This window comes from Hyla sarda, chromosome 2 (genome assembly GCF_029499605.1).
Source record: "Hyla sarda isolate aHylSar1 chromosome 2, aHylSar1.hap1, whole genome shotgun sequence".
Classification (NCBI taxonomy): Eukaryota; Metazoa; Chordata; class Amphibia; order Anura; family Hylidae; genus Hyla; species Hyla sarda.
The window spans coordinates 181,433,348-181,456,708 of record NC_079190.1 but is presented as its reverse complement, the minus strand read 5'-3'; the positions used below and the strand labels follow the sequence as shown (position 1 = coordinate 181,456,708).

The 23,361-nt window shown below is 44.2% G+C and overlaps 1 protein-coding gene and 1 long non-coding RNA gene across 3 annotated transcripts in view; one reads left to right on the top strand and one right to left on the bottom strand.

The window, feature by feature from the left end:
* The window catches only part of LOC130355567 (uncharacterized), a 28,590-nt gene extending 8,680 nt beyond the window's left edge, over nucleotides 1-19,910 (bottom strand). Inside the window, exon 1 of one of the 2 annotated variants that reach the window (XR_008888582.1) lies at nucleotides 19,830-19,910. This is a non-coding gene — a long non-coding RNA (uncharacterized LOC130355567). Of the gene's footprint in view, nucleotides 1-14,618; nucleotides 14,771-19,829 lie in introns of those variants that run through there. The other variant, XR_008888583.1, reaches the window with a different exon arrangement.
* The window catches only part of LOC130355565 (uncharacterized), an 89,803-nt gene that overhangs the window by 25,043 nt on the left and 41,399 nt on the right, over nucleotides 1-23,361 (top strand). The window contains exons 3-5 of the mRNA XM_056555857.1: nucleotides 19,841-19,901; nucleotides 21,189-21,256; nucleotides 21,536-21,638. Of these exons, the coding sequence (XP_056411832.1) occupies nucleotides 19,841-19,901; nucleotides 21,189-21,256; nucleotides 21,536-21,638 (232 nt within the window). The remainder of the gene's footprint in view (nucleotides 1-19,840; nucleotides 19,902-21,188; nucleotides 21,257-21,535; nucleotides 21,639-23,361) is intronic.

The window sequence follows — 23,361 nt, the reverse complement described above, 5'->3', positions numbered from 1 at the left end:
TTGAATGTCATTTTGAATACTTTGGGGGGTGTAGTTTTTATAATGGGGTCTTTTATGGGGCATTTCTAATATGAAGGCCCTTCAAATCCACTTCAAACGTGAACTGGTCCATGAAAAATAGCGAGTTTGAAAATTTTGTGAAAAATTTCAAAATTGCTGCTGAACTTTGAAGCCCTCTGGTGTCTTCCAAAAGTAAAAACTCATAAATTTTATGATGCAGACATAAAGTGGACATATTGTATATGTGAACCCAAAAAATATATATTTTGAATATCCATTTTCCTTACAAGCAGAGAGCTTCAAAGTTAGAAAAATGCAAAATTTTCATTTTTTTCATCAAATTTGGTGATTTTTCACCAAGAAAGGATGCAAGTTACCAAAAATTTTTACCACTACGTTAAAGTAGAATATGTCACGAAAAAACAATCTCGGAATCAGAATGATAACTAAAAGCATTCCAGAGTTATTAATGTTTAAAGTGACAGTGGTCAGAATTGCAAAAAACGCTCCGGTCCTTAAGGTGAAAAAGGGCTCGGTCCTTAAGGGGTTAAGGACTGAGCCCTTTTTTGCAATTCTGACCACTGTCACTTTATGCATTAATAACTCTGGGATGCTTTTACCGATTATTCTGATTCCAAGATTTTTTTCGTGACATATTCTACTTTAACATAGCGGTAAAATTTTGCCGTTACTTGCATCCTTTCTTGGTGAAAAATCTAAAAATGTCATGAAAATTTTGAAAATTGAGCATTTTTTTTACTTTGAAACTCTCTGCTTCTAAGGAAAATGGATATTCCAAATAAATGTTATATTGATTCACAAATACAATATGTCTACTTTATGTTGGCATCATAAAATTGACCTATTTTTACTTTTTGAAGACATCAGAGGAACAGTGGGCTGTACAAATGAACAATTATTGTTACGCCTAGCGCTCCGGGTCCCCGCTCCTCCCCGGAGCGCTCACGGCGTCTCTCTCCCCGCAGCGCCCCGGTCAGTCCCGCTGACCGGGAGCGCTGCACTGTCATGGCCGTCGGGGATGCGATTCGCACAGCGGGACGCGCCCGCTCGCGAATCGCATCCCAGGTCACTTACCCGTCCCGGTCCCCTGCTGTCATGTGCTGGCGCGCGCGGCTCCGCTCTCTAGGGCGCGCGCGCGCCAGCTCTCTGAGACTTAAAGGGCCAGTGCACCAATGATTGGTGCCTGGCCCAATTAGCTTAATTGGCTTCCACCTGCTCCCTGGCTATATCTGATCTCCTCCCTTGCACTCCCTTGCCGGATCTTGTTGCCTTGTGCCAGTGAAAGCGTTTAGTGTGTCCAAAGCCTGTGTACCTGAACTTCTGCTATCCATCCTGACTACGAACCTTGCCGCCTGCCCCCGACCTTCTGCTACGTCTGACCTTGCCTCTGCCTTGTCCTTCTGTCCCACGCCTTCTCAGCAGTCAGCGAGGTTGAGCCGTTGCTAGTGGATACGACCTGGTTGCTACTGCCGCAGCAAGACCATCCCGCTTTGCGGCGGGCTCTGGTGAAAACCAGTAGCCTCTTAGAACCGGCCCACTAGCACGGTCCACGCCAATCCCTCGCTGACACAGCGGATCCACAACCCGTAAGCCGAATCGTGACAGTAGATCCGGCCATGGATCCCGCTGAGGTGCCGCTGCCAAGTCTCGCTGACCTTACCACGGTGGTCGCTCAGCAATCGCAGCAAATTGCCCAACAAGGACAGCAGCTGTCGCAGTTGACCGCCACGTTACAGCAACTTCTGCCTCTGCTACAGCAACAACCATCTCCTCCGCCAGCTCCTGCACCTCCTCCGCAGCGAGTGGCCGCTCCTAGCCTCCGCTTGTCCCTGCCGGACAAATTTTATGGGGACTCCAGACTCTGCCGTGGATTTTTGTCTCAGTGTTCCCTGCATATGGAGATGTTGTCGGACTTGTTTCCTACAGAACGGTCTAAGGTGGCGTTCGTAGTAAGCCTTCTTTCAGGAAAGGCCTTGTCTTGGGCCACACCGCTCTGGGACCGCAATGATCCTGCCACAGCCACAGTCCAGTCCTTCTTCGCTGAAGTCCGAAGTGTCTTTGAGGAACCTGCCCGAGCCTCTTCTGCTGAGACTGCCTTGCTGAACCTGGTCCAGGGTAATTCTTCCGTTGGCGAGTACGCCATACAATTCCGTACTCTTGCTTCTGAACTATCCTGGAATAACGAGGCTCTCTGCGCGACCTTTAAAAAAAGGCCTATCCAGTCGCATCAAGGATGTGCTGGCCGCACGAGAGATTCCTGCCAACCTCCAAGAACTCATCCATTTGGCTACCCGCATTGACATGCGTTTTTCTGAGCGACACCAAGAGCTCCGCCAGGAAAAAGACTTAGATCTCTGGGCACCTCTCCCACAGCATCCTTTGCAGTCTACGCCTGGGCCTCCCGCCGAGGAGGCCATGCAAGTGGATCGGTCTCGCCTGACCCAGGAAGAGAGGAATCGCCGTAGAGAAGAAAATCTCTGTCTGTACTGTGCCAGTACCGAGCATTTCTAGGTGGATTGCCCTATCCGTCCTCCACGCCTGGGAAACGCACGCACGCACCCAGCTCACGTGGGTGTGGCGTCTCTTGGTTCTAAGTCTGCTTCTCCACGTCTCACGGTGCCCGTGCGGATTTCTCCTTCAGCCAACTCCTCCCTCTCAGCCGTGGCCTGCTTGGACTCTGGTGCCTCTGGAAATTTTATATTGGAGTCCTTTGTGAATAAATTCAGCATCCCGGTGACCCGTCTCGTCAAGCCGCTCTACATTTCCGCGGTCAACGGAGCCAGATTGGACTGCACCGTGCGTTACCGCACAGAACCCCTCCTGATGTCTATTGGACCCCACCTCGAGAGGATTGAGCTCTTCGTTCTCCCCGGCTGTACCTCTGAGGTCCTCCTCGGTCTGCCATGGCTCCGGCTTCATTCCCCCACCCTTGATTGGACCACCGGGGAGATCAAGAACTGGGACTCTGCCTGCCATGGGAAGTGCCTCTCCCCCCCTCCCAGTCCCGTCTGGCAAGCCTCTGTGCCTCCTCATGGCCCCCGTCCTGGTGTCACACTGCCCCGTGCCAGGCTTCGCCCTCTGCCCTCCCTCCCCATTCCCACTCCTGCTGTGCTGCCTCCCGTTGAGGAAACCCTCCATTCTTTCCCGGTGTCCTCATCCCAGGGGAGGCAGTTACCGGACAAAGAAAAGGGGAGACCTAAGGGGGGGGTACTGTTACGCCTAGCGCTCCGGGTCCCCGCTCCTCCCCGGAGCGCTCACGGCGTCTCTCTCCCCGCAGCGCCCCGGTCAGTCCCGCTGACCGGGAGCGCTGCACTGTCATGGCCGTCGGGGATGCGATTCGCACAGCGGGACGCGCCCGCTCGCGAATCGCATCCCAGGTCACTTACCCGTCCCGGTCCCCTGCTGTCATGTGCTGGCGCGCGCGGCTCCGCTCTCTAGGGCGCGCGCGCGCCAGCTCTCTGAGACTTAAAGGGCCAGTGCACCAATGATTGGTGCCTGGCCCAATTAGCTTAATTGGCTTCCACCTGCTCCCTGGCTATATCTGATCTCCTCCCTTGCACTCCCTTGCAGGATCTTGTTGCCTTGTGCCAGTGAAAGCGTTTAGTGTGTCCAAAGCCTGTGTACCTGAACTTCTGCTATCCATCCTGACTACGAACCTTGCCGCCTGCCCCCGACCTTCTGCTACGTCTGACCTTGCCTCTGCCTTGTCCTTCTGTCCCACGCCTTCTCAGCAGTCAGCGAGGTTGAGCCGTTGCTAGTGGATACGACCTGGTTGCTACTGCCGCAGCAAGACCATCCCGCTTTGCGGCGGGCTCTGGTGAAAACCAGTAGCCTCTTAGAACCGGTCCACTAGCACGGTCCACGCCAATCCCTCGCTGACACAGCGGATCCACAAACCGTAAGCCGAATCGTGACAATTATATTTTCAATTTTTACAGACGACTGTTTAAAAAATTTGTCAGACCCCTGTGGGGCGTAAATGCTCACTGTACCCCTTATTATATTCCGTGAGGGGTGTAGTTTCCAAAATGGGGTCACATGTGGAGGGGGTCCACTGTTCTGGCACCATGGGGGCTTTGTAAATGTATTTGGCCCCAGATTTCAATTCCAGCAAAATTTTCCAAAAGTCCAATGGCGCTCCTTCTGTTCTGAGACCTGTAGTGCGCCAGCAGAACACTTAACATCCACATATGGGAAGAAATTGGGCTTCAAATTTTGGGGTCCATTTTCTCCTATTACACCACGTGAAAATGAAAAATTTGGAGTAACACCATCATTTCAATTCCAGACACATTCTCTCTCCAAAAGCCCAATGGGGGTCGTTCTCTTCTGAGCATTGTAGTTTGCCTGCAGAGCACTTTACGTCCACACATGGGGTATTTATATACTTAATGGGGTTACAAATTTTGGGGGGCTTTTTTCCTATTACCCCTTGTGAAAATGAAAAATTTGGGATAACACCAGCATTTTAGTGAAGAAAATAAAATTTTTCATTTTCAAGTAAAAATTTTACGAAAATTCGTCAAACACCTGTGGGGTGTTAAGGCTCACTGTACCCCTTGTTACGTTCCGTGAGGGGTGTAGCTTCCAAAATGGGGTCACATGTGGGTATTTATTTTTTTGCGTTTATGTCAGAACCACTGTAAAATCAGCCACCCCTGTGCAAATCACCAATTTAGGCCTCAAATGTACATAGTGCGCTCTCACTCCTGAGCCTTGTTGTGCGTCCGCAGAGCATTCTACGCCCACATATGGGGTATTTCTGTACTCAGGAGGAATTGCGTTACAAATTTTGGGGGTCTTTTTTTCCTTTTTCCTCTTGTAAAAATAAAAAGTATGGGACAACATCAGCATGTTAGTGTAAAAATGTTTTTTTTTTTACATTAACCGGTTGATGTAGACCTCAACTTTTCCTTTTCATAAGGGGTAAAAGGAGAAAAAGCTCCCCCCCTCCAAACAATTTGTAATTCAATTTCTCCCGAGTATGAAAATACCCCATATGTGGCCCTAAACTGTTTTCATTGAAAAGTGAGAGAGCACCATGCGCATTTGAGGACTAAAATAGGGATTGCATAGGGGTGGACATAGGGGTATTCTACGCAAGTGATTCCCAAACAGGGTGCCTCTAGCTGTTGCTAAACTCCCAGCATGCCTGGATAGTCAACGGCCGCCGTACGATTTGTTTTTTATTTTTATTGGGGGGGGGAGGGGGAACAGTTTAAGGGGGTGTATATGTAGTGTTTTACCCTTTATTATGTGTAGTGTAGTGTTTTTAGGGTACATTCTCACTGACGGTTTACTGTGAGTTTCCCGGTAGGAGTTTGCGCCGTGGCAGAAAACTTGCCGCAGATGAAACTTGAAGCAGGAAACTTACTGTAAACCTGCCCGTGTGAATGTACCCCGTACATTCACGTGGTGGGACAAACCTCCAGCTGTTGCAAAACTACTTTTGCAACAGCTGGAGGCACACTGGTTGGAAAACCTTCAGTTAGGTTCTGTTACCTAACTCAGTATTTTCCAACCAGGGTGCCTCCAGCTGTTGCAAAACTACAACTCCCAGCATGTACTGATCGCCGAAGGGCATGCTGGGAGATTTAGTTATGCAACAGCTGGAGGTATGCAACTACAACTCCCAGCATGCCGAGACAGCTGTTTGGGCATGCTGGGATTTGTAGTTTTGCAACATCTAGAGGGCTACGGTTTAGAGACCACTGCACAGTGATCTCCAAACTGTGGCCCTCCAGATGTTGCAAAGCTACGAATCCCAGCATGCCCAGACAGCCAACTGCTGTGTGGGCATGCTGGGAGTTGTAGTTGTGTAAGATCTGGAGGGCCACAGTTTAGAGACCACTGCACAGTGATCTCCAAACTGTAGCCCTCTAAATCTTGCAAAACTACAAATCTCAGCATGCCCAAACGGCTGTCTGGGCATGCTGGGAATTGTAGTTTTTCAACATCTGGAGGGCTACAGTTTAGAGACCACTGTATAGTGGTCTCCAAACTTTAGCCCCCCCCCCAGATGTTGCTAGGCAACTACTCACCGTCTTCCGTAGTCTTCATCCGGGAGCCGCACGAGGGAGCCACATGTCATCAATGCCCGTTGTCACCGGTCAGGTAAGGGACCTCCACCGCCGCTGGTCACACTACAGTTCCCCCTGTTCTGCCCGGATTACCGTCGGTGGGCAGAACCGAACTTTAACCCCCCCCTGCCCCCGATCTGCTATTGGTCGTTGCTTCTTGACGACCAATAGTAGGGATAGGAGGGGTGGCACCCCTGCCACCTAACTTCTATCCCTTCAGGGGGACTGGGGTGTCTTGTATGACCCGGATCTGCCGAAAATCGCCGGTCTGAATTGACCCCCCTGGGCATATGCACGGGATGCCTGCTGATAGATATCAGCAGTCATCCCGGTCCGGTCCCCGACCGGCTAGCGGCGGGGACCGGAATGCCCACGGGCGTATCCTTCCCCCCCCCCACGTCCTTAAGGACTCAGAATGTAGGGCGTATGCATACACCCTGCGTCCTGAAGAGGTTAAAAAAAAGCAAACTTTGTTTTAACAAAATTCATATGCATGACCCCTATAACCTTTTTATTTTTCCGTATACAGGGATGTATGTGGGCTCATTTTTTGAGCCATGATCTCTAGTTTTCAGTGGTATTTTTGCTTTGATGTGACTTTTTGATCGCATTTTATATATTTTTTTTCTGATATATGATATGATAAAAAATCTGTATTTTTGTTGTTTGATATTTTTTTTTTACGTTTACACGGTTCATCATGCGAGATCATAAACATTATATTTTAATAGTTTGGACATTTATGCACATGGCGATACCAAATATGTTCACTCTTTTTCTTATTTTTTCTTATTTTTTATTTTTTTTTAAATGGGAAAATAAGGGTAATTACATTTCTTATTAGGGGAGGTTTTTTTTTTTTTATATAATTTTAGAAACTTTTTTTATTTTACACTTTTAAGTCCCCATAGGGGACTTTGCTATGCAATAATTGGATTGCATTTACTGTACAATGCTATGCCTATGGCATAGCATTATACAGTGTGATCGGCAATCCACTGATATAGCCTGGCTAAGCCAGGCTACATTAGTGAATCAGCACTTGGCAGCAGGAGGCAGGTAAGGGGACCCTGCTCCGCTGTTAGCTCACGGAACCCCCACGATCATGTCGCAGGGGTTTCGTGAACCCCTCTGAGCTGCTGGAGATTTTAAGTCTTAGTTTAGACGCAGTGATCAGTATTGATCAAGGCATCTAAAGAGTTAATGATCGGCAGCCGTGGGATCGCAGCTGCCTGTCATTAACAGTGAGTGTCCGGCTACTGATAGTATGATAGTAGGTGACACTCACTGTCCTGAAGCGAGCGCAGCTCCTGGCCTTGCTTCAAAGAGCTTAACCCCTTAAGGACCAGTGTTTTTTCAGTTTTTGCACTTTCATTTTTTCCTCCCTACCTTTAAAAAATCATAACTCTATAAATTTTGCACCTAAAAATCCATATGATGGCTTATTTTTGGCGCCACCAATTCTACTTTGTAAGGACATAAGTCATTTTATCCAAAAATCTACGCCGAAACAGGAAAAAATCATTGTGCAACAAAATTTAAGGAAAAACAAAATGTTATAACTTTTGGGGGCTTCGATTTCTACGTAGTACATTTTTCGGTAAAAATGACACCTTAGCTTTATTATAGAGGTCCATAAGATTAAAATGATACCCTATTTATATAGGTTTGATTTTGTCGTACTTCTGGAAAAAATCATAACTACATGCAGGAAAATTTATACGTTTAAAATTGTCATCTTCTGACCCCTATAACTTTAAAAAAAAATTTGCATACAGGGCAGTATGAGAGCTAATTTTTTGCGCCATGATCTGAAGTTTTTAGCGGTACCATTTTTGTATTGATTGGACTTTTTAATCGCGTTTAATTAACAATATATTTTTATAATTTGGACATTTCCGCACGCGGCGATACCACATATGTTTATGTTTTAAATGGGAAAAGAAGGGTGATTCAAACTTTTATTAGGGAAGGGGTTAAATGATCTTTATTCACTTTTTTTTGCACACACTGATCTTTTACATTGATCAATGGTTTCTCATAGGAAACCATTGATCAATGATTCTGCCGTTTGAATGCTCATGCACTGAGCAGTCATTTGGCGATCGGACAACAGGAGGCAAGTAAGGGGACCCTCCTGCTGTCCTACAGCTGTTCGGGATGCCACGATTTCACCGCGGAGATCCCGTACAGCTCCCTGAGCTAACAGGCATTGGTTTACTTTCACTTTAGACGCGGCGTTCAACTCTGAATGCCGCGTGTAAAGTGTTAATAGCGCGCGGCACCGCAATCAGTGCCGCGCGCTATTAGCCACTAGTCCTGGTCGTTGTTAGAGGCCAGGCCCAACCCGCTGTGGCCCCACGTTATAGAAAGGGAAAGGACCCAGGACGTACCAGTATGTCCTTGGTCCTTAAGGGCTTAAAGGAGTACTCCGGTTTCTTTAAAATAGCTGGTGCCAGAAAATTGAACAGATATGTAAATTATTTCTATTAAAAAATCTTAATCCTTCCAGTACGTATTAGCTGCTGAATACTAGAGAGGAAATTCTTTTCTTTTTGGAGCACAGTGCTCTCTGCTGACATCTCTGTCCATTTTAGGAACTGTCCAGAGCAGCATATGTTTGCTATGGGGATTTTCTCCTACTCTGGACAGTTCTTAAAATGGACAGAGATGTCAGCAGAGAGCACTGTGCTCATGATGTCAGCAGAGAGCACTGTGTTCCAAAAAGAAAAGAATTTCCTCTGTAGTATTCAGCAGCTAAGGAGTACTGGAAGGATTGAGATTTTTTAATAGAAGTAATTTACAAGTTTTCCACTGGAGTACCCCCTTAAAGGGGTTTTCCAGGAATAGAAAAACACAGCGAATTTCTTTAAAAACTGCTCCCCATCTGTCTCCATGTTGGGTGTGGTTCTGCAGCTCAGTTCCATTGAAGTGAATGAAGCCAAGTTGTAAAACCACACCCAACCTGAAGACAGAGGTGGAGAAGTTTTTGAAATGAAATTAGCTGTGTTTTTCTATTCCTGGATAACCCCTTTGAGGACTCAGGGTGTACAGGTATGCACTTGGTCCTTAAGTACCAGGCGCAAGGGCGTACTTGTATGCTCTTCGTCATTAACACATTAAAATGCCATGCAAATGTATGTTCCAGCATAACTTCTATATGGCTGGAGATATTTTGACAATACTTGGTACAGATATTACTTATATGTCAAATAAAATTTTGGATAGTTAAATTAACCCTAACCTACCCCTTTATGTGAAGGATGGTGTTTTGGTTTCAAGTCCCATGCAAGTATATAGGACTTCTCGTACTTTACTCCACAAGCTCTGTTCTGCATCCCCTGGTGAATGCGCCAGTCCGGCTGGCAAACCACACCCTTCCCACATGCCATGCCCCATCTTGCAAAGACACGCCCACCCTTTAAGTCCCACCCCTTTTATTTTCTACCCTTTTTGTGTATATGTCTGGCTTGCAAATCACGCCCACTCCCACCAAGCCATGCCCCCTTTCTATTTTTGGCTTACAATATCTTCATCACAACTCAGCCCCACCTGAGTATGGAATATGAGAATTAGATATGAGAACAGGATATGAGGTGGGGATATGGGTACGCGATATGAAGTCAGGATATGAGGTCGGGATATAAGGACTGGATATGGGGTCGGGATATGAGGGCGAGATATGAGGACGAGATAGGAGGTCAGAATATAAGGACAAGCCATGAGGTTGGGATGAGAGGACGGGATATGAGGTCAAAAGCTGCCTCCTTTGTTGCTTTTTCTCCCCAACAAGGATTAGGAAGGAAAAATGGGGCAACAGCACTTCACAGGTAGACACCAGCACTTCACAGGCTCTGCAGACTATATAGGTGATCACATACAGTTACATCCAGTGACTTCTTGGTGTCTTTTTTTTTGCATGTTTTCTATATCTCACTCAGACCATCATAAAGACTTCTTCCAACCATGACTCGTCTCCACAGAATCTGCAAGACAAACATCTTAGGCCATGCCCATGTTCTCAAATGTTTTCATATTTTCCCTACCTTAATCCCTTAACGACGACGGACGCATATTTACGTCCTCCGCGGGCATCAACGGCCGGGACCCGTGGCTAATACAGGACATCACTGATCCCGGTGATGCCCTGTATTAACCCTTCAGACGCAGCGATCAAAGCTGACCGCTGCGTCTGAAGCGAAAGTGAAAGTATCCTGGCTGCTCAGTCGGGCTGTTCTGGACACCCGCGGTGAAATTGCAGCATCCCGAACAGCTTACAGGACACCGGGAGGGCCCTTACCTGTCTCCTCGTTGTCCGATCGGCGAATGACTGCTCCGTGCCTGAGATCCAGGCAGGAGCAGTCAAGCGCCGATAACACTGATCACAGGCATGTTAATACACGCCAGTGATCTGTTTAAAAGATCAGTGTGTGCAGTGTTATAGGTCCCTTTGGGAGCTATAACATTGCAAAACAAGTTTAACCCCTTAAGGACCGTTTTTTTTTCCATTTTTGCATTTTCGTTTTTTGCTCCTTGCCTTTAAAAAATCATAACTCTTTCAATTTTGCACCTAAAAATCCATATGATTGCTTATTTTTTGTGCCACCAATTCTACTTTGTAATGACGTCAGTCATTTTGCCCAAAAATCTATGGTGAAACGGAAAAAAAAATCATTGTGCGACAAAATTGAAAAAAAAAAACGCCGTTTTGTAACTTTTGGGGGTTCGTTTCTACGTAGTACATTTTTCGTTAAAAATGACACCTTATCTTTATTCTGTAGGTCCATACGATTAAAATGATACCCTACTTATATAGGTTTGATTTTGTCGTACTTCTGGAAAAAATCATAACTACATGCAGGAAAATAAATACGTTTAAAATTGTCATCTTCTGACCCCTATAACTTTTTTATTTTTCCGTGTATGGGGCGGTATGAGGGCTCATTTTTTGCATCGGGATCTGAAGTTTTTAACGGTACCATTTTTGCATTGATACGACTTATTCATTTTTAAATGATATAAAAAGTGTCCAAAAATGCACTATTTTGGACTTTGGAATTTTTTTGCGCGTACGCCATTGACCGAGCGGTTTAATTAACTATATGATTTTATAACTCGGACATTTCCGCACGCGGTGATACCATATATGTTTATTTTTATTTACACTGTGTTTTTTTTTATGGGAAAAGGGGGGTGATTCAAACTTTTAATAGGGGAGGGGTTAAATGATCTTTATTCACTTTTTTTTTTTTCATTTTTTTTTTTTGCAGTGTTATAGCTCCCATAGGGACCTATAACACTGCACACACTAATCTTTATCATTGATCACTGGTTTCTCATAGGAAACCAGTGATCGACGATTCTGCCGCATGACTGCTCATGCCTGGTTCTCAGGCACTGAGCAGTCTTTCGGCGATCGGACAGCGAGGAGGCAGGTAGGGGCCCTCCCGCTGTCCTGAAAGCTGTTCGGGATGCCGCGATTTCACTGCGGCTATCCCGAACAGCCCACTGAGTTAACCGGCAGTTTTTACTTTCACTTTTAGCAGCGTGGCTCAGCTCTGAGCGCACGGCTAAAGGGTTAATAGCGCCCGGCGCGCTATTAGCGGCGGGTCCCGGCTTCACTATGACGCCGGGCCCGCCGTGATATGATGCGGGGTTACCGTGTAACCCCGCGTTATATCACGGGAGCAGGACCAAGAACGTACCTGTACGTCCTTAGTCCTTAAGGGGTTAAAAAAAGTGTTAATAAAGATCATTTAACTCCTTCCCTAATAAAAGTTTGAATCACCCCCCTTTTCCCATAAAAAAAATAAAACAGTGTAAACAAAAATAAACATATGTGGTATTGCCGCATGCGTAAATGTCCGAACTATAAAAATATATCGTTAATTAAACCACATGGTCAATGGCGTACACAAAAAAAAAATTCCAAAAAAGCATATTTCTTGTGTAATGTAGAGCGGGGGGGTGTGAGGCTCAGGTGAGGAGGCCGAGCCTGCAGGCGGCGGGAAGGGTGGTTGTATATGTATGTAATGTATAATTAAGGGGGGGGGGGGATCAGCGGTGGGTGTATGTATGATGTGTGCATATGTATGGTGTATATGTATGGTGTGAGTGTATGTGTGATGTTTGTATGGTTTCTGTGTATATATGATGTGTGTATGATGTCTGTGTATATATGATGTGTGTATGATGTCTGTGTATGTAATGTATGATGTGGGGTGGGCAGCGGCGGGTGTATGTATGATGTGTGCATATGTATGGTGTATATGTATGGTTTGAGTTTATGTGTGATGTGTGTATGATGTCTGTCTGTGTATGATGTGTGTGTGTATGTAATGTATGATGGGGGGCAGCGGCGGGTGTATGTATGTATGATGTGTCTGTATGTATGATGTATGTAATGTGTAATATAGGGGGCAGTGGCCGGTGCATGTATATGTATGATATTTGTATACATGTATGTTTTGTACAGGGGCGGACTGACAAGTGCTGCCGCCAGTTGTGCTAATTTTTTTTATTTATTTTCAGTGACTTCTGGCCACCCGCACTAAATTGCACCCCCAGAATCCCACCCCCTTCATACTCGCCCGCCAACCAAGAGCCCCACAGATGCACACAAACACGCCCGAACCAAAACTACAACTCCCAGCATTTTGCACCATAAACTAAACTGTAGAACTATAAAGTGTAACATGATGGGAGTTGTAGTTTTGGTTCGGGTCAGCTGCAGAGCCATAGGCTGCATCAGGGCATGCTGGGTGTTGTAGTTACTAACTGCAATTCCCAGTATTCCTTGACACAGCCTATGGCTCTGCAGCTGACACGAACCAAAACTACAACTCCCAGCATGTTACACAATAACCTTAACTGTACTACTATACAGTGCAACATCCACACAACCATAGACTGTATCAGGGCATGCTGGGTGTTGTAGTGATCTAGTAACTAAATGCAACTTCCAGCATTTTCTGACACATAAATTAGAGTAAATAAAATGCACCCCCCCCCCCCAGTAACACAGCGGCGTTCAGTGTTTAGTGTTTTCCAATCAAAAGACACCATGTATAAGTCCCTATGAAGACAAAAAAATAGTGATTAAAATATTTTAAGAAATGCGTATATATGTGAATAAGCCCCTTTCCAAATAAAAGTTCTGATAATGTGTATATGAAAAAATTGGAGTTATAGGGGTCAGATGGGGATGCAATTTTCTGGGCTTGCCTCGGGTGTAAAAGGAGCTAGCTACAGCTCTCCTGCCTCTAATACCCTGGCATGCTGCGATCACCGTGGCCGGCTATTAAACCATTAGATCACCGCTGTCTAAGTTGACAGCAGTGTCTAAAGGATCTTATATCCATCCCTGGTGGTCTAGTGGGGTGGATCGTACTATTTTGGTTGACATTATTTCATTTACCAGGACAAGTGGATTTTCTTGAGGGACAAGTAGATTGTGTTCCGCTTTAGTCCCTTGGACAAGTAGTATTTTTTTTAAATTTCCACACCCCTGTATACCCCCCCTATTAAGTAGAAGCCACCAGTAGGTAAGCAACCCCCCTATTAGTTAGAAGCCCCCAGGTAGGTAGGTAATGATCCCTATTATTAGATGCCCCAGTAGGAAGGTAATCCCTCCCCTATTAGGTAGAAGCACCCATTAGGTGGGTAAGGAATACCCCAGTTAGATAGAAACCTCAACTAGGTAGGTAGCTAGGATATCTGTCCGTAATTCTCCTCCCCTCATCCCAATTAATAAGAAGCCCCCAGTAGGTAGGTAGGCAACTCTCTCCAGCAAATAGGTATATACCGCCAGTTGATAGGTTGGTAGCGTATTCCCTTCCCCCTTGTAGGTAGGAAGTTATCTCCCCTAACTCTAGTAGGTATGTAGGCAGACAGGCAATTACCCTCCTCCAAATAGGTAGGCAATTACACCCCCCTCCAAGTAGGTAGGCATTTATCCTGCCACCCCCGTCCCCAGTAGATAGGTAGTCAGGCAATTATCTCCCCACTCCCCAATTAGGTAGGTAGGCAGGCAAGTAATTATTCCCCCCAGTAAGTTAGGCTATTTTCCCCCTTACCAGTAGGTGGGTAGGTAGGCTTTTATTCCCCCCCTCCCCCCCTGTAATAGTTACTACCCCCCAACAGTAAGTAGGTTATTAACCCCACCCCCAGGAGGTAGGTATGTGGTCAGGGTGTTGGAAGGGCAGATGGCATCAACCCTTTGTGTTTGTGACACAAGTGCATAGTTATCCTCTACACCATCCAAGGTATAGCCGATGATTCCTGGGCTAGGCAAATTATCATTCCGATGCAGGGTTACGGAACAATGGCTCTTTACTGAGGCAGACAAGGTGTTAAAGTCTTTACAGCTCAGTTCAGGCCCAAGGAGATGCACAATAAACTCTAGGAGGCTTAACGGCTTGCTGGGACTTGTAGTGGACTTGGACTGACTTGTGCAACCCAAGCTGAATTTAGTAGATTTAGTAGACAGATTTGACTATCTTGACTATTTGTGCTTACCACCAGGCTTTGACCTTCAACTGTAGGAGTTAACTGGTAGTAGATGCATGGCTGCGTGACTAGGCCTTAGGCCTCCCTCAGGAACACCAGACAACTTCTCAGGTCTTAACTCAACTGTTCCTCAGCATGCACTCAACTCCACTACACTGACTCCACTACACTGACTCCTCCCAGGTATATATAGGAGCAATGTAAAGATGTCCCATTGGTCACCAACATGTTATTGTGCCTTTAAATACTGTTGCTAAGGGTAACATAGCCCTTAGCAACAGTATTTAAAGGCACAATAACATAATATTACAACTCACAGCATTACATTAGCTCAAATATAACTTTATATTGTAAAAGATTCCTGAGGAGTGTGGGGCCAGGGGACATGGACTGAGTCCACCTTATAGGACTGACAGGGGTACAGAATGGCACATTCTGTACTGGGCTACCACAGGTTGGCATGTAGTTTGATTATTACCCCCACTAGCAGGTAAGTAGGTAGGTAGAATATTTTGGGTTCAAAAAAAAAAAAAAAAAAAGGGCCAAAAATGCAATTTCCACACAAATGGAAAAACGCCAGATGCAGGAAATTGCACTGGCGCTTTTTCTTGCGTTTTTTTCAAACAAAAAAAACACAGGACAAAAAACAAAGTAGAAACTTAGCCTAAAGGTAACATAATCCCCAGATACTGTGTGTTCTTTTTCAGTCTTCTATGCTATTTTAGGTTGCCCACCTGTATTTTGTGAAATTTGTATATCTACAGTCTTGCGGAGTCCTATCTGCAACGGGGTGCCAATTGGATGAGAGATGGCACCTCTTACCAGTGCAGGGTCCTGGCAAATCATTCTATGCCATCCATTGCGGGTGCTGGAATAACTGTCTGTCTGCTAGTGAAGGTCCTGGCATATCTATCTATGTCTGCCAGTCTAAGTCAGCCAGTGTGGAGTCCTGGTAAACAGTATAATAACGGCTGAATGTAGGGTAGAGTCATTGTGGAAATTTTTATTATTATGCAGCATCACTGACCGTGCAGAGTCCTGACAGTTCTTTTTATATGCCTACCGTTGGTATTAATAGACAGTAGTCTAGAACTTCTCCTGTGCTTTCACCGGCTTTCAGCAGTGTTTGTTCAGGAGTTCCAGTCTGCTGCTACTGTCCATGCGCAGTCCAGGCATAGACTCTGCAAAGGTTGTGAACAGCCAATATCAGATGATTTTCCAGGAGGCAATTGTTAAGCTTGCTCTGCTCATCATCCATTTTCTACCAGATGCAAATCCTCTACTAATCATTGTGTAAGCTGTCAACAGTATCTTATTAAAGATGCTGCTTCTAATCTGTGCTCAGTGTATAGCCCGGGCTTGTTGAGGAAGCCAAAAAGTTTTATTTCCTGATTTCAAGTACATATGAAGGAAACAGAGTCCTCTGCACTGAAGCCTAAAAATGGTAAACACCATAGAAAAGATGAGATCTCCTCCACCTCTGCAAAGTCCAGTGATACCAGTTCTGACTCAGAAACAGTGACAGAGGATTAATATATATTCAGGAATGAATCAGCTAATAAACTGATGTAAAGCTAAGCATTGAGTCAAAAAAAAAAGAGTTGAGCAGAAGGTGCAGATAGATATTGCCTTACCTACTCAGAATCAAATTTAAAGTTCTTCCTATCCATCAGGTCCTAAAGTCCATCATGGACAAGGAGTGGAAAAAACAGACAAGCATTTGGACCTGGTCCAACAATCTACAAGGTTTTCCAAAAATGTGTTGTTTTTTCCAGCTTATGACTTCAATTGAGTAAAGGACTTTCCCAGGAAGATCCCATTGTAACCTGACATCCCTATTCAAGGCCAGATTATCTGTCTCTGTGTCTAGGGTACTTAGGCCCTGGCTGAGTCATCTATCTTTAGATACCAGGGATGGGATGTCTCATACAGAGTTACTGAATTAGATGAATTCTTTCAAATTAGCTTAGGGCTATTTTTGTTATTTCTCTCTAGACAGAAGATTCTCAAGATTGCTGGCAAAAATATGGGTTTGGCAAACACAATCCAAAGAGCGAATTGGCTGAAGCCTTGGATGGGGGACACAGCCTCCAAAACTAATTTCTGTTCCCTGCCGGACAAGCTCATCGGCTTTTCTCCAGTCCAATGGTTCTAGGGACATTTTTAGCTTAAAAGGCAGGGGAAGTTTTTGGCGCAGGCAGTGTCAGGAAAGACCTGAGAAAATTTAGGCCAAGGTATCAAGACAAAGGAAAAAAAAAAAAACAGGTGTAACCTCCCAAGTCTGAATTCTGACAATAAATCTTTGGTTCTTTCGTTTGCAAGGCTTTCGGGATTTGTGACAGAGTGGGAGACTGTTTTGCCAGGTATAATATGTTGCAGTTAGCCTTAGTGTTTTTCTTCCCCCCCTCTTTCTCCTCCCTTTTCTTCTGTGACTGCGCCTCAGGTGGCATAATTTACCACAATTGGTGAGCTTGTTCAGTGCCAACTGGCTTGTGGTCACACGTAATCTGTTTAATCAAAGACATATTTTGATAAGGTGCCCTAAGCTACCTTCTCTTTGTATACTCTTTGTTACTAAAATGGGGCTTGATTTTGAAAGGCCCAAATCAGCCTGATCCTGAAGGGGTTAATTTTGGTTTTACAGTCTGTACATAAAAATATAAGCCTACTGTGAATATTTTTTTTTAAGTTGTCAAAAAAAGAAAATCAGGTTGGCAACCCTGCTGAGGGGCATGTGCACAGTTTCTTTGAGGACAAGAAAATGCTCTCTGCTGTATAGATAGTAAAACTTAGAATGAACTTTATGGGCACCTAACCATACCATGCAGCAGTACCCCTTTAAATAGAAATTATTTTTAAAGTTTAATGAAAAGTTTAATGAAAAGTTCAGCATTATGAATTTATGTTTATATGTTTAATGGAAGTTGTGTCAGCTCTACTGTATATCATGCTTAGAGCAGCAGACATGGGCAGATGGCTTATATGTAAAATCATGTTTTTCTACTAAACTCAAAACTAGTAGAGGCTGTGCTGAGATTCAGCATGCACACCTCCTCCCTCCCCACCCCTTCCTCCACTGAGCCTTGTGCATCTACCAAGCTGAACAGTGAGTACTTTCTTTTAAAAACCGCTCTCCTTCTGTCTCCAGGTTGGGCGTGGTCCTGCAGCTCAGTTCCATAGAAGTGAATGGAGCCAAGTTGTAAAACCACACCCAACCTAGAAACAGACAGGGAGCTGTTCTTGGAAGAAATTAGCTGTGTTTTTCTATTCCTGGATAACCCCTTTAAGGCATATAGGTAGAGTAAATGGCCCAGGCCTGAAAGTCAGTTGGTCCTGAATTGTAAAGTAGATGAGGTCAGCTCTCAGGACACCCAACACGCCTGCAGACTCCAGCATAGGCAATAGAACAGAAATTGGTAGCCAGTGGTACGATGAAAAAACTGTTTATTCAGATCCCATAAAACCGCATGCAAGCAGGACTCAGCCAGGCAACCAACAACCAATAGTCAGCGTGGACGCGTTTCGGGTATACACCCTTTGCCTCAGCACGTTGTATTTGACTACAAAGACAGGTTATATACGGGCATCTATCACGGGAAAGGAGGAGTCAGGACAAAGTCCACACTAATTAACCCACTCCGTTCCCTCAACAGATTTACCCTAACAAACACTTAAAGGTAAACCTGTAAGTAGTAGTAAGGTATTGTTGCACATAACATTACACACAATAAATGCAATTATGGAACAATATAAATCCTATGTTAATAAGAAAAAAACATAAGACAAAAAAGAAAAAAAGAGAAAAAACTAAAATAGAAAAACCACAAGGAAAAACCGCACAATATAAATATTGACCTAAAAGTGAAAACAATTAATAATGAAGAATCAAATAATTTCTAAGGTTCAGACCACTAGGATGAGTGGTCTGAAGATTGTGTATCCAAAAGGCCTCTCTATTTCGTAGCGTTCTAACCCGATCCCCTCCTCGAATGCTTACGGATACATTCGATGCCACAAAAAATCATGTCAGAGACATCACCACCGTGAACGTCCCGAAAATGTCTAGAGACAGTGGAGGCGTTCACATGGTGCGGATTGACTGCGGCTCGAATGTGCTCCTGTATGCGTTTTTTTAAAAGGCGCTTTGTGCTGCCCACATAGTTTAATTTGCATTTAGTACAGGATATGATATAAACTGTAAACGTGGTTTGGCAGTTTATGAACGAGCGTATAGGGAAACATTGGTTAGTATTATAAGCAACAACTTCCTTAGTTACTTGTGCATGTTTGCATACCACACAGCGAGAAAGGCCACACTTATAAAACCCTTTTACCTGTAGCCAGGTGGGGCCGATCTCGCTGGTGGTAGAAAACATGCTATGCGACAGTATGTTGCCAAGAGTAGGAGCGCGTCTAGAGGAAAACCTACAACCTCTACGTATGAACTTGGCCAAGATTGGATCCTGCGATAAAACTGGTAGATACTTCTTTACAATTTTGGTTATTTCATGATACTCTGTACTAAAAGTAGTGACAAAAGTAACCTTATCATCTTTAGGACACTTAGTTCCTATGTTCCTGTTACCACTTTTAGATTTGGATGAGATCAATAGGTCCTTCCTATCTTTATCACATATCTTATTTAAAGCTCTGTGTATTAGTCTTGGGGGATAACCCCTATTGGTCAAACGTTCTCTCACCACAATAGATTCGTTATTGAACAATTCTTGGGAGGAACAATTGCGCTTGGCATGAGTGAATTCACCCACGGGCACAGCAGCAATTGTGTGCCTCGTATGACAAGACTCTGCTCTTAAGAGTGAATTACCTGCACAGGCTTTACGGTAAGTAGATGTACATACATGAGGGGGTTAATTAGTGTGGACTTTGTCCTGACTCCACCTTTCCCCTGATAGATGCCAGTATATAACCTGTCTTTGTAGTCAAATACAACGTGCTGAGACAAAGGGTGGATACCCGAAACACGTCCACGCTGACTATTGGTTATTGGTTGCCTGGCTGAGTCCCGCTTGCATGCGGTTTTATGGGATCCGAATAAACTGTTTTTTCATCGTACCACTGGCTACCTATTTCTGTTCTATTGCCTGGTCCTGAATTGTGTTCAATCACTACTCTAATGTTTGTAATGCTTTGCTATATTTAAACGCGTTGTTCACATAATCCCTTCTTGTAATTTTACTTTTGATGAAAATATGTAACCTTCTTAATAGTTGCAGGACCAAGCGGTAGATGATCTAATCCTTGAAGAATCGGACATATTTCACTCATTAGGTGAGATCTGTAATAAAAAAAACACTAGTTACTGATATAAATATTTTCTGAGCTAAGTAAGGCTGGGTTCACATATGTCTGGCATCCGGCATAGGTGAACTCAGCCTAGATCTCGACGCAACTGATGCCATGACTTATGACAACATGCATCAGCTGTCATCAGTTGTATGGCATCCGGCGTCCATTGTTTCTGGACACTGGACAGGTGAACGCAGCAAGCTTCCTTACCCTATCCAGTGCTGTAAAGTGAGACCAACCATCCGGGGTCAAAATTGAGACACTAGATGATTGTGAACTGTCCCATTCAAATGAATAGGAAAAGTTCCAGCATCAGTTTCCCTCCGGTGCATGCCGAAGGAAAACTATGCCAGACAATGGACATATGTGAACCCAGCCTAACATATGTCTGTGAGGCTGATCTAGTAAAATGTCATGGGAAGTTAAATGTGATATGTACTGCATATATTGTATGATGACCTAGAACATATAAAGGCTTTGTTCACATTGACATCATGATTTCCATTTTTAAAGGATCCAAGATAGGTCTGATTTAACTATTATGACATGTCATGATAAGTGCCAGGTATGCTCTTTCCCAGCATATGACATGGATGTCACTGCAATTAAAACTCTACTTTTATTTATTTCGATTTAAGTGTTACCTATGGCGACTTCACAGAGAATGAATGGTGTGGATGGGTGCATGTGCAGACTCTCTGCTCAATTCATTCCATGTTCTCGTAATAATGGAGGTTCCCAGAAGTTGGACTCTCAGCGATCAGGGCAAAGAGTTTTATCCCTGGAATACCCATTTAAACTATCAGGGAGGTTTTCCTGAGTAAACGCCATCTACTACAATTAATTCTCTGTGTTTTTATAAATGAAAACCATTAAACAGTGTGGGATTGACAATCATCAGCAACAACTGATGGTATCTACTGACTAGGCTGGCAATAGGATTCCGCTGCACAGTGCACACTGCATGATTTCAGTAGTGGACATTCTGTTGCTGAAATTCCACTGCCAAAAGAATGAACTTGTTCATTCTTCAGGCAGACTCCACTCCGCAGACATTGCCGTCTATGTCCATACTCAGAATCTCCATCTCCTGTCTGTTTCCCCTCTGTTATATGATTCTTTGAAGGAAATCACTGCTGTATGTAGTGCTGTTTCTCCTTTCGAAAGTGGCAGTATCTGTGACAGATGTGAACTGAGAGTTGCACATTAAAACATATCTAGAACAAAGTGCATAATAAAGTCGAATTATTTTTTTTTTTTCGAATTTAGGTTCTGAAATTCTTGAACAAATGAAAGATTGTTTAAGCCACTTACCAGCACCAGGACCCTGCTTAGAGGTGAATATGCATATAATACTATAATGCAATAGTCTCTCAAGTTAAATTAGCTTCAATTTATAACTGTACCTTACTGTACAATGACATTTCCTTTGTCATTGTAACTTTAAACTAAATTCAATTTATAATGCTAGATACAGTGCCAGTCGTTGGAGCAAATGTTTGATAAGGTGTGCCCCAATCTTTTTGTCCATATGGTGTAGGTAAAGTCACTATACACATCAATGACAATATTGCCTGTATAAATTGTTTAGTGAATGATAATTTTTTTCCCTGCAGGACTATCTTGACACTTCAGGGTTATCTGTTCTCTTCCCAAGGGTTGAAATATACATTATACATGAAAGACCTGTTGATATTTTAGAAAGACCTCCAATGGATGGTAAGAATCCAGGACTCATAATGTATTTACAGTACATATTCAATTTATTTTCATGTGCTTCTACTAAAAATTTAAATCCAATCCGTAAATTTAAAGGTCTACTCCGGCGCTAAGACATCTTATCCCCTATCCAAAGGATATGGATAAGATGCCTGATCGTGGGGGTCCCGCCACTGGGGACCCCCGTGATCTTCCATGCCGCACCCCGTTATAATCAGCCCCGGAGCGTGCTCGCTCCCAGTCTGATTACTAGCGATCACAGGGACGGAGAATAGTGATGTCACGACTCCGCCCCCGTGTGATGTCACGCTCCGCCCCCTCAATGCAAGCAGATGGAGGGGTGTGACAACTGTAACTGACCCTAAATCATGTTTTTATGTAAAAAATATTTTTACTATGTTCAAAAGTCTGCATGTCTAAGCTTGAACTGCCTGTTTCCCCGGAACGCAATTCACACTGGGCAGTTGGATTGCTGAAGCAACTTGGATTGCTGAAGCAACTTATTGATGCCGAGAAAGTTTCATGCATGAGTATTGTTAGATTAGGGCTTGTGAATATGGGTGGTATGCTGGGTGGCCACTATACTACCCAGCATGGAATACAGCTCTCCACGTCAATTTGAAGAATGAAAAGCTTAAGTTTACATGTCCCCTTAGAAATAATCCAGAAATATACATTATACATGAGACCAGGGCTATGTACAGCATATGCTGCCTTAGGCACTTGGGCTAATTACACCCTATTAGGGGGAGTCTACATGTGTCCGAATTTTTTCATGCAGATCTGTCACAAAAACACAGCAAAAATGTATGTGTGTCATGCAGATTTTGTTGCAGATTCACCATGCACCTATGCACAGTGATGAAATCAATCACAAATATACAAGATAAGCAGGCAGGTAGGTATATAGATAGCCAGGTAGGTATCTAGTTAGAAAGATAGATAAGTAGCTAGGTAGATAGCCAAGTAGCTAGGTAGGTAAGTAGGTAGCTAGGTAGGTAGCCATGTAGGTATTCATCTAGCTAAGTTGTAAGTAGGTATCCAGATAGCTAGGTAGGGAAGTAGGTAGCTAGCTAGGTATGTTGCCTAGCTTGGTAGGTATGTAGCCAGGTAGGTAGCTATCTAGGTAGGTAGGTAACCATGTAGGTAGGTAAATATGTAGCCAGGTATGTAGCCAAGTAGCTAGGTAGGTAATTGGGTAGGTGGATAGATATCTAGCTAGGTAGCTAAATAGCTAGGTAGGTAGTTAGGTAGATAATTAAATATGTAGCCAGGTAGCTAAAAAGCAATGTAGGTAGGTAGTCAGCTGCCTCCTTGATCCCCTCCATGCCAGGATGAAAAAAATAACATAACCTCTTGCTCACTTTTGTCATGGTCTCATATTAGTGAAAGCCTAATTACATTGAACATGAGAACTTCATGCTTGCTTGTCCTTCTACTACTGTGATCCATAGGTTTATTCACAACAGACTTGTTTGCCAACATTGAGGAATTTGTTTAGAGGAAATTGCAGTCAACTTGGTCTGGACCCAGAGTGGACAAGGCATTCTGGTGCCCTGGACTGATAATTGCATCCCCCTTTCTGCCCCTCTAGATATAGAATCATTTCAAAGTAATAGTGATTGTATTATTGGTCCAGAGAAATTAAATTCATGGACACATTTCTGATTTAAAGGAAAACTGTTTTCTACCGCACTATCCACAGGTACCGATGGATAGTGCG